Source organism: Prosopis cineraria, unplaced genomic scaffold, assembly GCF_029017545.1.
Source record: "Prosopis cineraria cultivar Desert tree isolate PC_DT_omini unplaced genomic scaffold, ASM2901754v1 PC4, whole genome shotgun sequence".
In the NCBI taxonomy this organism is placed as follows: Eukaryota; Viridiplantae; Streptophyta; class Magnoliopsida; order Fabales; family Fabaceae; genus Prosopis; species Prosopis cineraria.
Window position 1 is genome coordinate 27,820,369 of NW_026555335.1, and position 17,685 is coordinate 27,838,053.

Consider the following 17,685-nt stretch of genomic DNA (forward strand, 5'->3'; position numbering starts at 1 on the left):
GAAGTGGAGGAGAAATTATAATAAAAAATGGGGAGACCCCTCTTCTAGGTGAGTGAGGTTGTGTTTTATTCATAACCATTAATATTATTGTATTAAATGAATTTGTTTTAATCATGGGTTTAGGGTTTAGGATTGGTACAACTATACAAGTGTATGCTTTAAATAACATTATATTATTCTAAGGTTGGCAATGTGATATCAATGCGCATAAATCAATTATAGAGGCATTACAAATTTCTGAATGTTATTATATCGACTTTCCAAAACTTCCACTTTTCCTTTACTCGAACCTTCTCCTAAAAATATTAATTCATGGGTGAGGCATTGTTTCAATAGCAAGAAAAGGCAACTCATTCACATGCAAGTAAGTTTAAGTTCATAAGCATTATGCAAAGCAGGCATATTTAAAAAAAAAATCAATTCATCATACTTCTCATAAAACAAATATATCATGATATGATATTAAAATCATGTATGATCAATACAACACTTCCCTTTTATCCTTATTGTAACCGCTAATTAAATCTATGAGTTATATAATATCAATAGGACTAATATTACAACAAACTAGAAGTTTCTTGATCCAAATATATTTATTAGTTGGTATGGTCAGTTAGATCAACATGATCATGAAGCAGAGGATTGATAAGAATTCAAATAAGAAAATTACCATATGCATTACTTGTTCTCAAAGTATAAATTATATTTAGAATAGCTAGATCGAAGTAAAAGATAAAGAATATTTTTTATTTACATAAAATGCTAAATAATTGGTCCATAACATTCATTTATAGGGTAAATATTCTTGAATATCACTAATACCAATAATTGGTATGATATATAATCTAGAACAAGTATAGATGATTTTTGAAACTATTTAAATTATTAAAACATACAAGGGGTTCTTACCCAAAAAAAAAAAATACAAGGGGTTGGGCTTTCCTAATTATAAAAAAAAATCCATTCATTTACTATTATAAATTATTTTTTAACTAATTCAATCATATTAATGTAATTTGTTAATGCTCCTAAAGCATTTTAATCCTGTTAAATATACCCTTCATTAAACACAACTGACTCTCTTAATAGGGAATTAATGAGGGTTAAGTGATTTTTTAATTGTAAAGGGTATTTTAAGATAAATACTGTCGCACTCAAAAAATACACACGGACAACCCACAAATGGAGGTTTTGGCCTTTAGGGTAAGAATTGGCTGAAACGGGAGTTGCCACTAAAATTTTGAGGTAAATCTTGGGAAATCAATTAAAGGAGAATAAGGATGATTTGCGAAAACAAAAAATAGGTTCAGGAGTCGATTGAATGTGGGAAAGGTATTAGGCATTCCACAACACCTGTTCATGAGAATGGTTACCTAAAATTTATTGTGCTAAATTAAATATGATTTTAAAATTATTTTAATTATCCCTTTCTTTACTTGTTTTAAAAAATAATAATAATAAAATAAAAAATATTTATTTATTTATGAGGGAGAAGTTGATTCAAAATCAGACTTTGAAGCCTACATACCCTGCGATGGGGATCAAAGTTTACATACTTGGGATTAAAAATTTGTTGGTGAAAATATATTTGAAGAGAAATTAATTAAAAATAATTCACCATTTTGTAAATAAAACAATTTCTGAAATTTGAATATGTACATTTAAAATTGCAAAAGTAATTTAATTTCAATTATTTTTTAATTTTTGAATTTTTGGAATAAGGAAAGCAAAAAGTTTAATATTATTATTTTTTTATATTTTATGGTTGAGAATTTAACTACTATACCTGCAGAGCCTTATTGGCTCATACGATAAAATAATCATTCTAAATATCAGTAGAGATTTTAAAATCTCACACGATAAAAAAATTAACAACTTAATTTACTTATATTTTTTAGTGTTAGTAATAATTTGTTTAAGCATATATATATATATATATATTTAAAGAATCTTAATCGTTATACCCGTAAAGCTTTATTAGCTTATATGGTAATATGATTATCCTAAATATCTGTGAAGATTTTAAAATCTCACACGATAAAAGAATTAAATTTATTTAAATTCATTTTTAATTTAATTGATTTAATATATAATTTATATATATATTAAAAAAACTTAATTGTTATATCTGTAAAGTTTTATTGACTCATACGATAATACGATTATCTTAAAAATTATAAAAATTTAAAAATTTACATGACTAAAAGATATAATCGGTAAATATGAATACATTAATTTAATTTTTTTAAAAAATATTTATTATTTTATTTACAAAATTTATTTATTTACTATTATGTAAATTGAGAAATCGTGATATCAATTTATTATCCCACACAATAATTCACTTAATTTAATTCTCTATGAAGATTCTTGAAATCTCAAATGAGATTTAAATACTTTATTGATCATAAAAAAAATAGTTAATTTTAATGGTGGGCCATTATAACTCATTTTTAATATACAAAATTAGTCTTCATACTTATGAAATCTTATTAATTTACACAGTATGAAATTACACTAAATACCTATGGAGATTCTTAAAATCTCAGATGACAAATAGATAATTAAAATATTTACATTTGCAATCGGTGCATAATATTATGATTGGCTAAAGAATTTATGCAATAAAAGCAATGGAAATAATAGAGAAATAAACTATGGTGATAATTCACTATTTTTTTTTGACTTAGGATATATTCTAAAAAAAATCAAATTTGGCATAAATTTTTAACAATATCATAACCATAATAGACATGGCTTCAAACGACAATCAACCCCACAGATTATCAACAATATTCTTACAAGCTCTTTTATTTTATTTTATCAAACACTCTTAGGTATGTTCTAAATTCTATATAAAAATATTTGATTCCTGAATTTTTAATGCCTAAATCTGGATCAATCTACACTCTTAATATTTATCAATATATATATATATATATATGTTCATCAATGAATCCAGATTAAGAGAGATAATATGATTTAAATATTATCTAATTTAACTACCAATAACTACATCCTCAAGTTGTAGCAGCCTGTGATTCTGCATTCTTCTTCCTCTTAAAACAACGCTTATATCACCTCAACGTCCTACTCATCACATGATTACTTGCAGGAAAGCTTATTTAACTACCAATGAATCTCTCTCGGTCTCTCTCCTCCTTCTTGGTCTCTTTCTTTTTCTATCCTCTAGAAATCTCTGCTGTTGCTCTCTTACTCTCGGTCTCTCTCGTCCGTTTTTCCCTTAATGTGCTCAACTCCCTCTTCTTTCATCTATCATAGTCCGACTGTGACTGAGAGAGAGAGATGAGAGTTTTGTGCGACAATGAACAAACTCAGGCTATGAGGAAATGAGGCAAACAAACTCAGGTGGCTGTGGTAAATTCTTTACTCGAACCCGTGCAATTGAGGGAAGAAGAAGAAGATGATCTCGTTCAGTCCAAAAACCCACGTGCGCATGCATGCTACTGTTTCTGTGTTTTCTTCTTTGCTCTCAATGTGCCGTCAATCCCTTCATTCCTTTGTTCCAGCTACTCCTCCTCACTCTCCGTCTCTGTGCTCTGTTTTTTCTTCTTTTTCTGCAACGTGCATCTCTCACTCTCCCTCTCTGTCTCTGTCTCCTACTCTCAGCCTCTCCCTCTTGAAATCCTCCCCCTATCTTCTTCGGATCGTTCTCCCTTATATTGAAGATCCAAAAAAAAAAAAAGAAAACAAATTACCTTGCGTGTGAGATTCGAATGCGTGTGGCCAAAAGTCTGCTCTGTTCTTCATCTCTGGGTTCCTCTTTTCCCTTCAGAGATCTCTGGTTCACTGTCTTCATATGCCAGTCTTCCTCTTTTGCGTTTCTTCTCTATTTTTCGTGCGTGCTTGCTGCTTTGTTCTCTCTTTTTCTACTGCGCACGTGTCTGATCTCCTTCTACGTTTCTTCTGTCCAGGTGGGTGTGTGTCTGCTCTCTTTGTGTGTTTTCTACTAGCGTGTCTGGTTCTTTTGCATTTCTTCTCTCTTAAACTCTGCTGGCCGAACGTTTTTGGGGGCTGCTCTCTCTCTCTCTCTCTCTCTCTCTTTTCACTCGTGGGCTTCTCTCCCTTCTATCCAGCCAAAAGCATTTTAGGGTTGGGTGAAAGTTCACCCGCCCTATTTCTTTTTTTTAATACTTTTTTTTTGTTAATCAAATTAAGGGAGAGAGAAAAAAATTTGATTTTGAAATATATATATATATATATAGATAAAAATAATTAATCTTTAAAAGTTGATTTTTAATTTTTTGAATGGTTGAGATAATTTGAGAGAAATTTTAAAAGATTTAAGCAAGATTTTTTTTAATTTTGTTAGATTATTATTTTTTAAAATATAATCCTAGAAAGGATTAAATTTCATTTTTTATATTTTTATATTTTTTAGTTAAATTTATTATTATTTTTATTAAATTTAAAAAAATATTCAGATAAAATACAATGTTTACAAATGCAATAATTACTCTTAAGATTTTGTGAAATATCTTATAAGTTAAAGATAAAAACATAAAACATATATGTCTTGTAATAGAAGATGTAAATTAAAAAGATATTAATTAAAGTTTATATGAGTGATAAATATCCTTATCACTTAAGCAAGTAGTTGAGGGTTTGAATTCTAGTCATAGATAGCAATTTAGTTGAAAAATATTTACCTATTGTTCACAATATATACCTCAAAAGAGATATTATCTGCTGTGGATGGAACTTACTCCTCATAGTTATAAAAAAAAAAATGGAAAGAGAATGACAGGAATATAAAATAAAAACTTGGGTTTATAAACATAAATGCAATTCAAGCAGAATAGATCCATTGATTTTAACATGTTGGATACATTTTCAACCACATTCATCAACTTGTTCCATGGCATAAAAATTTAAAAGATAAAGCGGAAAAAAATGCAGGTGCCATCAACATTGAATGCATGCATTCACACACAAACATGCATGCATTCTTCATAAAGGTCCCTCTCTTTGCCTGAATTTGGAAAAGTCACGATAGACAATTCTACTTTCCAGGTCAACCAACTAACCCCGGGAACATTGTCTATCTCATGAAGGAAATTAATTATAAGAATTCAAAGAAAAATACATTTCATGAGTATCTTAATGTGGGCGTCTCCCATTATTTTTATCAAAGTATTTACTTTCTCGCAAATCCTTTATAGAAATTGTCTTATTTCTTTATCTTTATCTTTATCTTTATCTTTATCTTTTTTTTTTTTTTTTTACGTGAAGGAAACTGGGAAAATGATACTGGTGAACCTTGTAATATCATTAAAATAAATAAATTTAATAAGGACAAAATGCTTATGGTGGGAATTAATTAATATTTCTCTTGTAATGATAAAGATATTCATATTTGATTTTTTAGCACCCATACAACTTTTTTAATATATGGCTTTGATTTTTTTTAATTATTTATGTTTTCAACTTCCTTAACAAGAGTTTTTTTTTTTGGCCATAAAAAACTTAACAACAGTTAAATTTCAAAGAAGAAATGTGGGAAATGGGAATATTTCTCATTCACTACTTAAACCACTAATGATCATCAGTAAATAACATTTCTTATTTATATATTATTAATATGCTTAAGAATTTGAATAACAATATAATATAAATTTAAACATAACTCCAGATAATTAAGTTCTATAAATTCTTGGAAGATCATATGTTTTAAACTAAAAAAGGATTCTAAAAGATTACGATAATTCATCTTAGAGCTATGAACGTCAATACAAAAATAATCTATCAAACATTGTGCTTTCTTATAATATAAAAAATAATTCTTGTACTTAAAAATTAATATAAAACATACAATACACGTACAGGAAGACACTTTTAGAGACAATGCACTAAACCAGTATTGAACTAGTCAAAACACTAGTTCAAAGATTAATAATCAAAATCATAACTAAATAATGATTAAATTGATTCTAAACAAAACATTTTATTAAAACAGTCATAAAGCTAGTTTAACTGTTTACTAGTCTAATTGGGCAGGTTAACCCATATTTTTTCATCCTATGTTTAGGGATCTCTCATCATCATCATCATCATCATCATCTGATGGGATGAGCACATCCAAAAATTTAATTTTTTTGATGAACAAAAAAAATTGAACATTAAAGTCTATAAACAGATCCATTGCTTCTAGCTAACACGTTTTATTTCTTTTTGTGAATGAACTTGTTTGGTTCCAGCTTTCACTTTCAGTCATGCATGGAACCAACTTGTCCAAATTAGAATCACGGTTGTTCCATATATAATCATAATAACTATATAGAGCATATTTGCAATAAAATAAAAAATTATAAATATAAATATTCCTTTCGTTCAAAAATATAAGGCATTTTTAACAAAATTTCACCTCTCTATAAGTAGTTACCTACTTTTAAACTAATTATATTTTTTTATATTTTTCCCAACTAAACACCTTACAATATATATAAAGTCATTCATCAATAGGGACACTTTAAAAAAAAAAGATAATAATTACACCTCAAAAAATTAAAAATGCCTTATATTTTTTAATATCCAACTCCTCAAAAAATACCTTAAATTTTTTGAAGGTGGGAGGACATGATATAAAATGTGAGTTTTACACAAAATCACATTCCTTTGTATTATTCTCTTTTAGAATTGTAAGTATGCACGAATAGAAAATATCTACTTGCAAATTTCATGATAATAATCTAATTGTGCATGCACATTCATTATAGAAAAAATTACATTAAAATCTCATACAAAAAAATTAATTACTATAAAATTCATTAACAATTGAACTAAACTGTATTAACAACTGATTGTGTTGTCAATGTAATTTAATTCAGTTATTAATAGATCTTACAGTAATTAATTTCTTTACATAAAAACTGGTTATAATTCTCCCTTCATTATATCTATCTAGTAATAGCTCACTTATTTTATCATATTTTTTAATCAAACAAATTAAAGCATAAGGCTATGTGTTTCTTGGAAGCTTGTTTTTTCATAAAAATCATGATTCATGAAATTAATCCATATTCCTAACTCATAATTGTTTTTTTTCCTTTTTAATCAACCTGGATACTCTCAGAATGTATAAATAGTGCACATGAAAATCATTCAAACTAAATTTTGAAGAACTCGATTTTATTATACTTGTTTTTATTGTGATTAAAGTTGTCATCTTTGAAAGAAAAAAATATTGCTAACAATTATATTTATTTGATGACACAAATGTTGAAATAAAAATATAAATAGACCAACTTTTATAAACAGTCTAAATAAGACATGCTTACAAATTTCTAAGATGTACTGCAAATTTAAATTTTATATTATAAAAATGATAAAAATTTACAAAATTTTAGTTTTGTAGTTGGGTAAAACACAACTTTTAGTTCACCGCGTTTCACCCAATTTGCAATTTAGTCCTTATATTTTAAATGTAATATGGTGCATATATTTCATAAGGTTAAATAAATAAGGATAAATTGGTTCACTAGTAAAAAAAAAAATCTTATGCATAGAAAATGTGGACCAAATTTTTAAAAATTTGAGAGTATGGCTGGTTCACATTAATATATAAGAGGTTTATCATTAATATATAAGAAGTTTATCATTAAAAATTTAAAAATTTATAAAGAATTTATCATTGATAAATAATAAAATATCATTGATAAAGATAAAAAACAAAAAAACTTATATACTTAGCTTTATATACTTAAGATGCTTATTTTCAATTAAATCAAGGCATATTTATCTTTTACATATTACTTATTATATATCAAATTTTTATTATTAATATTATTAACACATTAAAATTCATGTCTTGATTTGATTGGATAAAAATATGTTAAGTATATATAAAGTTAAGTACACAAGTCTTGCTCTTTGAATAAATATTGAACTATTTTATCGCTTTGACTTAAACATGAGCTATATTTACAAAAGCCCCAATAGATAATTCTTTTTTTTTTTGGGAAAAAAAATCCGTTTACTTTCAATACATTCAATAAATGGTTTCAAAACATTAAATAAACCTCATCGCAGGGTTAATTAGTATCAGAGAATTAATAATCAATAAAAAGAACACTTCATATTCGGTGACTAATTAAAAGAAAGATAATAATATAATTAAATTTTTTATGATTAACGTTTTATAATTTAATTTAAATTACTAAACAAAAAATAGTTATTACTGAATAATAAAAATACAAATACAATTTAATATGATATAATTTAGTTTGTTTATGAATAACGTTTTACATGTGGCAAGGTAAAATTTTTTTATGATTAACGTTTTATAATTTAATTTAAATTACTAAACAAAAAATAGTGATCTCCCATTGTAAAATTTAATGAAAAGACTGAAAGGTCGTTAAGTGCCTAATCCAGTAATCCCTCCTTTTCTTCGCGCGGCGTAAGCCACTTAGCCTAATCGTCTTTATCATGACCTGGCTTTCCCTTTAAACTATTATGATTTTTTCTTGGCCAAAAAGATATTAGGAATTTTTATGAAAAAATAATAATAAAATATTTTTAAATTATAAAAATGATAAGTTAATCTCTCAAAATGTTATAATACTAATGAAGTTTTTAGAGACTTCTTTATTAATAACTTTTTTAGGGAAAAGACAATTTTATCTTTTATTAATAAATTGTATTTTTTATTCAATTCTTATAATTTTTTTAAGAAAAATTGTGATTATTTAAACAAAAATTGTGAATGAAGTTTTTTATTTTGATAACTTATTTTTTAATAATATAAATTACACTTAAAAAATTAAGATTTCTTGTTCAACTCTTGTGATTCACAAAATAAAAATTATTATTCCTTAAACAAAAGTTATAATGCGGGTTTGTTTTTTTACTAACAAAAATTACACTTGACAAGTTGTGATTTCTTGTTCAATTCTTGTGATTTACAGAATAAAAAGTTGTGATTCTTTAAAAAAAATTATAATTGTATTTTGTTATTTTTAGTAAGAATAAAATAGTCTTTTTTTAAAAAAAGTTATTAACAAAGAGGTCCTTAGAGATTTCATGATATTATGGTATTTTGAGGGACCAAATTATCTTTTATATAATTCAGATGAATTTTATTTTCATTTTCCAATTTTTATCTTATTTATGTTTTCAATAATAATAATTTTAATTAATTTCAGGAAATATTAATTTTCATTATTTTAAAAAATAATTATGAGAATTTTAAATTTTAAAAAGATTAGGGTATCAAAATACTTCTTTTAGACAAAAAATTACATTTTTAAAATTATCCTATTAATTTTTAGAATAACAATGAATTAAAATATGAATTTTTTTGAATTCAATATTCCACAGAATTATTTAAATCTTCTCTGAACCACAATTTGCCTTAAATTATTGCCCAACAGGCCAATACTGTGCTTAACCTTTTATTATCTGTTGGGGCAAGCGACTACATTCATTTAACCATATTCAAATGGATGCACTTGCATCTCTTGGTCGGTCTTTTATTTTAGTTTTATTTGATTTTCTTTATGATTTCATTGAGGCCGTTTATATTTACAATTATAATGCTGACATTTTTATTTGATATAGCCATTATAATTATTTTTATTCCATAATTATTAATCATTAATTATTTTATTTTATTTTGTAGTCTGTGTCCTAACTGATCTTAGTATTTTAGTTTTTGAAGGTTTAGATCGTGTTTTCTTGGTTTTCAAACGGAAATTATGGCTCGTTTGTTTCATCTTATATTATTTAAAATTAATTTTATGATTTTTTATCACGTTTGTTTAAAATTTTTTAAAAAAATCGGAATATGAAAATAAATTTTTGATTATTTTAATAAGCATACTTTGAATAATTTTTGAAAATAATCTGATAGGCTAAATGAGAGAAAACATTTTAAAAAAGATAAGATATACAAAGATATAATAAAATTTTAAAATAATTAAATAATAAATTATTTTTATAAAAAAATCAAAATAGATATTATAAAACTTAAAAATAACTAATAACTAATTATTTTTTATCGTAGTAACCAAATGTTATGTAATATTTTTCTTTTTATAATATCTATAAAATATAAATCTCTTTTTATAAAATCTTTAAACTATCTACAAATTATTTATTTTTTAATATTAAATAAACGGGCACTTAATGAAATTTCCATGGCATGCATGCTATGAACGGGGATTCATGAACGGGACAATAACAAATGACTATATGGGATTAACAATAAAAGAACTCACATGCAACTGTGAACATTAAAATAATATTGCCCCATTTTATTCTTATATAATTAGATATATATTTTTATTTGTACGAAATGTATGAAATAAGCCTATTATTCTTGATTTATTTATAAATAGTTTGATTTTTGGTAGATTATTTTTTAAAAGTTGATGATAAAAAAGAATTATTGTAGCCATAGTTGTCAAACTCCTGAGTTGACTCTATGAGTTTTTTATTTTTTCATTTCTTGCTTTTAAAATCATGTCAACTCACTTATAAATTTATATTAAATACAAACTCAGTTAAACTCACAAGTTTACATTCAAGTTTATTATTTTTATATTTTTAACTTACAAAATCGTATCAATTAATTTATAAAATCAGATTAGATGCAAGCTTAGTTAAACTTGTTAAGCACTTCAATTTTTTTTTTCGAGTTGAGTGAGTAAAGAATATACTATGAAGAATTCAGTTCATAAAAATTATAAGACTTGGTTCAAACAAAAAAAAAATTGATAGACAAAAAGTAATATTACTAAAAAGGAAAACAAAAATACTAAAAATAAGTTTTCCTATTTTAAAATTTCAATATCTTGTATATGATAATTCAGCAATGTATATAGATTTAATTTCAATGATTTATATTTTTAATATATTTAAATTAAATTATAATTATATTTTAATGGCTATTTATTGATACAAATAAACTCTTATGAGTTTACGATCTGAGTTTGTAATACAGATTTATATTTTTGTCATGAGTTTATTTAAACTCATGAATTTAACGATCTTTTGCAGCAATATTTTGTCAAAGAAAGACGATTAGAAAGTCTACTACCATTTTAATTCTTCTAAATAATTTGTTGGGATAAATTGGCAAAGAGAGGATGACATGAGACACGGAACCAGACCAAGAAAGTTCAAAGGAGGAAAAAAAAATTGATGTCAAGTTAGTTATGAATATTGCTAGTTTTATTTTTAATTTTTTCCCCCTTAAAATTAGATGATTGTATTACTCTTACTATTAGGTCTTTTTGTAGCTCTGTTCATCTAGAAAATGAAAATAATTGTAGATAAATTTAATTTCAATTAATTTTGTGACATTTTAAAAAATATTATGAAATTATACTAAATTATTTTTTAAATATTTTAATTTCGTTTATATTATTTAAAATTTTGTAGTTGAACTATCACAATTTAACAATTTATTTTTTCTTTTTCTGTATATTTTTTAAATATATTATCATACACAGAGGAATTGATTTTATTTTATTATTCTTTTGTTTATAATTGTTGTAGAAAACACATGTATTTTAGATATCAAGTTAAAAAAACTACCTGATAAATATAATAAATATTTATAGCATTTTTTTAAAAATATTTATAACATTTAATAAAATATATTGAATTATCTAGCATAATGGGTTAGTTCTTTATACTGGATGAATCAATGTTCAAATCTTATTAGGAGGGAGTTTTGAATGTATATTTTCAATATGAGAATATATGTAAGTAATAAAAAATATATTAAATTAATAAATTATAAATATTTGTAATTTAAATTTAAAATTTTGAAAGAATAAAAATCAAAAGAAATTATAAAACTAAAATCACAATGTTTTCAAGATAAGGTTAGTCATAAGGGAGAGAACGACCAAACTATTCTTTCGTCAATAAAATATGAGGTTTGGTCCATAATAAAATAATGAGTTTGGTAATTTAGTAATTGGGTTCATGGAATTGGCAGCGGGATGCTGCCGAGGTGGTTGGACTGAGAAAGAGAGAGGAAAGGGTGGGGAACACTTTGTCTCTGGAAGGATTCATTGCATCTGCAAGAGCCATTCTCACTCTAATGTATCTGTGGCCGACCCATTCATCTCTTCATTTCTCAAACTCAATATAATACTTTTCCACGCTACAAACTTACATCATATCTCTCTCAAACATTGTTTCTTTCTTCTTCTTCTTCTTCTTCTTCTTCTTCTTCTTTTTTGCCCTGCTTCGTGGGGTTTTTGCTCTCTAATGTTCTTAGCCCTTCAAGCTTTGATCGCCGTCTCTGCGTTGTTCTTGATCATAGTTTCAGTTCTTTTTGCTCTTTCTGAGGATTTTCAGCTGTTGGGTATTGCTTTTTCTCTGTCGTCGTCATGCCTACCCTCGTCAATTGCAGTGGTACGTTTCTGGGTTTTATGAATTTTTGTCTTTCAATTTCCGATTCTCGATGGCTTTGAATAGACTTAGACATGTTTAGGTTCATGCGATTTTATCCGTTACTTTTGGTCTGCGATGGTTGTTACAATTTTTTTCCCTTGATTAGTTCCTTTTTTTAGCCATGTTTGTAATCTGCGTAGGGTCTGTAGTGTTTGATATACTAGAATTTGATTTCCTCTTGCCGATTTGCCTTATGCCCTGACATGTTAGCTTTAGAAAAAATGATATCTTTATTTTGCTATACATAGATGGAAATCATAGAGTTTCTTCTTCCATTAAGAATATGTGACAGATGTGTTATTGTTTTGTATTTGGGTGGGAAAGTATTTCTACAATAGAAATTTTTTGGAATACCTTATCTGTCTATAGGAGAAATAGAGTGATTTTATTCCAGGGGATAGTGTCTTTATGAACCGCAACAATTGGGTGGCTTATTTTTGGTTTTATGAATATTTTTTATCAGGTGATGACGAACTCTATCTTGGGGGTTCTTTGTGCACTGTTGGTCCCAACTTTGACGTGTACTATCGTCCTAACAAGCGAGCTCGCATCAATGCGCCATTTACATATGAAAATCTTCACTTTGAGCAAAATCAAATTCAGAAGCCAACTATTGAGGTTCTTCCAGATGAATGTCTCTTTGAGATATTCAGACGGCTCCCCAGCAGCAAAGAGAGGAGCTTATGTGCCTGTGTATCTAAACATTGGCTTAATCTTATGAGCAGTATATGCAAAGCTGAAATCTGCAAATCCGATAAGCCTACTTCCTCTGACATGGAAACGATCTTTGCTGGTGAGGATCAAGATATTGAAGGTGATGGCTACCTTACCAGGTGTTTGGAAGGGAAGAAGGCAACTGACGTAAGACTTGCTGCGATTGCAGTAGGGACTAGTGGCCGTGGAGGACTGGGGAAGCTGTCTATCAGAGGTAGCAACTCTGTAAGAAGTGTTTCTAATATTGGCCTCTCAGCTGTTGCTCATGGTTGTCCTTCTCTAAGATCACTTTCTTTGTGGAATGTCTCTTCGGTTGGGGACGAAGGTCTGTCTGAGATAGCCAAAGGATGTCATATGTTGGAGAAGCTTGACCTGTGCCAGTCTTCCTCAATCAGCAATAAGAGCTTGATCGCAATAGCCGAGGGTTGCCCAAATTTGACCACCTTAAATATTGAATCATGTACAAAGATTGGGAATGAAGGCTTGCAAGCTGTTGCAAAGTCTTGTCCTAAGTTGCAGTGCATCTCTATTAAGGACTGCTCTCTTGTTGGTGATCATGGAGTATCAAGTCTGCTATCATCAGCATCCAACCTTTCAAAGGTAAAGCTTCAGTCCTTGAACATAACAGATTTTTCTCTGGCTGTCATTGGCCACTATGGAAAGGAAGTTGCCAACATGGTCCTCAGTGGTCTGCCAAATGTCAGTGAAAGGGGCTTTTGGGCCATGGGCATAGCTCAAGGTCTACAGAAACTAGTCTCATTGACAGTTACTTCTTGCCGTGGGGTAACTGATGCAAGCATCGAAGCCATCGGCAGAGGGTGCTGGAATCTGAAGCAGGTGTGCCTTCGCAAGTGTTGCTTTGTATCTGATGGAGGACTGGTGGAATTTGCCAAAGCCGCGGTATCTCTCGAGAGCTTGCAGTTGGAGGAGTGTAATAGGATCACCCAGTCTGGAATTATTGGTGCTGTTTCAAACTTCAAAACAAAGTTGAAGTCCCTTACCCTTGTGAAGTGCATGGGAATTAAGGATATTGGTTGCGAAGTATCTATGCTTTCTCCATGTGAATCTCTTTGTTCACTGTCTCTAAGAAACTGCCCTGGCTTCGGTAGCGGTAGCTTGGCTATGGTTGGGAAGTTATGCCCCCAACTTCAGCATGTTGATCTTACTGGGCTTTATGGCATAACAGATGCTGGTTTACTCCCTCTATTGGAGAATTGTAAGGCAGGACTTGTCAGTGTGAATCTTACTGGATGCTGGAACTTGACAGACAACATCATTTCAGCTTTGGCTCGGTTACATGGTGAAACCCTGGAAGTACTCAATGTTGATGGATGCAGGAGGATAACTGATGCAAGCATGGCTGCCATTGCACACTACTGCATGCTATTGAATGATCTGGATGTCTCAAAGTGTGCAATCACTGATGCTGGTTTAGCCATCCTATCCGGTGCCAGGAAGTTAAGTTTGCAAGTTCTTTCCTTGTCTGGCTGTTCTGAAGTATCAAACCAAAGCATTCCATTCCTGACAAAGTTGGGCAAGACCTTGGTAGGATTGAATCTTCAAAACTGCAACTCAATTACCAGCAGTTCAATCGAGTTGCTCATAGAAAGCTTGTGGAGATGTGATATTCTAGCATGAACAAGACAATAAAAATAGATACATACCGCTTATTTCAGCTCACAGGAAGTGATATTCAGCAAACTTTTTGGGCTCTGATGATATGCCCTATCAACAAACAACAGACATGGTGGTGGTGGTTTTGGTGACTTGGTTGTTTTCCATGGAACTTTGGCCAATCCTTTTTTTGCAAGCAGTCTACATTTACAAGACTGCTTGTTCCAAACCCTTTTTGGCATCCTTCCGATGTCATCTTTTCTGGCTACAGTTCCCTGAGAATACGGTCACCGAGGAAGTCACGGTTGGTGGTAGTTTCCACTTATGGATATGGTATATGTTGGGTCTTATTCTGTATTGCTGGATGATCTTCTGTTGAGTGTTGTAGCTTTTGTGTGATGGTTTAGTTCGGTTTGATTTTTCTTTTGATGAGTATGGCTGTCTAAGGCAATTCAAGTGGTGTGAGTCTCGCGTGCAAGGGCTTTGGTCTCTATTACAGCCTGTGTTGGGTTTTCCCCCCCCCCCCCCCCCTTGTTTGTTAAACCAAGTCCTTGTTTTTGTAAGGCTTCTCTAGCTCATGAATTGTACTCTGCAGAATACTGTCATTTTATAATGAAAATAACTACTTGGCCAGTTGTTCTTATAATTGGATTCAGTTTGCAAGTGGTAATATTGATTAATGATTACTATTTATAAATAAATAGTGTGTGATGAGTTACGGATTTTATTTGAGGTGTTAAGGATGAGAAATCCAAGGGAATGGGATCATGGAGGCCGTGGGTAGATGAAGTTATGATAGGTGAAGGATTTTAAGATTTTTAAAATGGAAAAATTACAATGAAGGACGTAAATAATATTTAATGAAGAGAATATTAAAAATAATTATTATTTAGAAGGATTAAATATTAAAATATAATTTTAAAAATACTATATTATTCCTAATTATATCTAAAGATGCATTTTTGTGAGCACTATCCTAAATTATTTATGCTGGCATTTTTGTCATAATCAAAATGTAGCATTTTTCATGTTGACTTTAAATATCCAACGTTTACTATTTGAAAATCTAAATGCTCGTTTGGATTTCACATTTAACAAACCTTAAGTCCTTTCTTCGTGAGAGAGGCAAATCGGCAAATGATGTCTAACATTAGATTATCAAACTGAGGATAAGAGATGCAAGGACTCGACATTCTTTAAAAACAGGAAATCATCCACAGTTCAAACTGACGAGCGTCCAACACAATATGCAAAATAATTCATGGAAAAAGTAGTGGATATTAACATAATTAGCCACCCAAAAAGAGAAAAACACAAAAGCATCTAATTGTTCTGGGTTCATAGTATCCAAAAAAGTAGAAAATCGAAGAACCAATGCATTGTGATACATGGCTAATCCAAACTACTAAAACAAGGGACAGAACAAACAAGAATACAAATGAGCAGTACCTATAAAAACAAATAAGAAAACAGACAACCAACCAACAAAAGTTAATGACACCAGAAGAAGTCCTAATGGAAATAAAATTTCCATCAAAACTTATCTGCTCTGTCCCTTTTCTCATTACACTACTACAAAAAAAAATAAATAATGATTATTTTAGCCCATAAATGATGGTTAATACGCATCATTTATGTGGCTGATATTTAAAGTTCTCTCAATAAATAACAGTTATATAATCATCATTTAAAATAAAATTTTTACAAAAGTCTGAGCTATAGGATATAAATGACGGGTAAATTGTCATTTAAAGTATGGTAAGTTTTGGAATGGACTTTATTATAATTTACCCATTATTTAAAGTTACAATATATGATGGTAAATCATTTATTATATGATTTCTTTTCAATATGAGAGCTATTTTTATACCAACTCTCCTGCAAAAAAAAAATCAAAATAGTAGCAAATAGCCATTTCAAATTTGAACATCAATGAAATTCATTGTATTCAATTTTAAAATTAATCAGTAAACATCTCTTAACTAATCTATATCAAGTAAACAAATGTAACTTTATAAAGTAAACTATTTTTAAAAATAAACTATATATTAAAAATATAAATATCCTAGCTACTTTCTTCTAGGTAGTTCTATTGATTTTCTTTGTATGAAGTCCATACTTAAAAAATGTATTGACACTATTCTTCAATTATTTTATTTATTTCTGCGTTCTTGAATTTTTTAACATAAAAATTGTCATAGTATTGCAATATATAAATGATCCACCATAAATTAATTTTAAAACATTAAATTTTTTTGTAATTTAAGAGTGAATATTATTGACATACCATCTTAAAATTTATGCTCTCGTTATTGATAATAATGTCCTTTAGGAACCTCATGACACAGAAGTCACAATCTAAGCTATTTTTATTTTATCTTGGACACTAAAAATTAAAAAATTGACGAATATGTATCAATGCATTATATTTTAATTTAATAAATAATTCCAATCACCTTTTTTATACTCCAAGTGTAGGCTAAATCAAAATTTGTAAAGAACCTTGGAATTGATTGCTTTGTATTAGTGCAGCATAACACAATCGCCCTAATAAAATAGTAAAAAATATATTAATATGGAATTTAAATAAACAAATAAATTTGTAAAATACTTTATACACTTATGTATTAATCAACTCTAATAAAATTTGTCTATTCTTTAGTTGCCCTCCAAGAGAATCGAGATAATATATTTTTGAAGTGTTGTTGAATGGTTCGGCAGCAATCCACATCCAATGATCCCTAATAGTATTAACAAGTGTTACAAAATTATAATTAATAGATTAAATTAAAAATAAAAAAATTATTAAGATAAATGAAAAGTACTTTACCCTTGACAATATAATATTATGAATAATTTTTCCTTTTGAGCCCTTGCTTTGAAATTTTCACTTAATGCCTTTGCTTGTTCTAAAATTTTGTTGCTTTT

The 17,685-nt window shown here is 28.4% G+C and overlaps 1 protein-coding gene across 1 annotated transcript; it reads left to right on the forward strand.

Annotated features, from left to right (window-relative positions):
* The first annotated feature begins 11,986 nt into the window (after positions 1–11,986).
* Positions 11,987–15,412, forward strand: LOC129309380 (EIN3-binding F-box protein 1-like). The gene is made up of 2 exons (XM_054950945.1): positions 11,987–12,390; positions 12,893–15,412. The coding sequence occupies exons 1-2, from the start codon at positions 12,366–12,368 to the stop codon at positions 14,779–14,781; spliced, it is 1,914 nt and encodes a 637-aa protein (XP_054806920.1). The 5' UTR covers positions 11,987–12,365; the 3' UTR covers positions 14,782–15,412.
* The last annotated feature ends 2,273 nt before the right edge of the window (positions 15,413–17,685 follow it).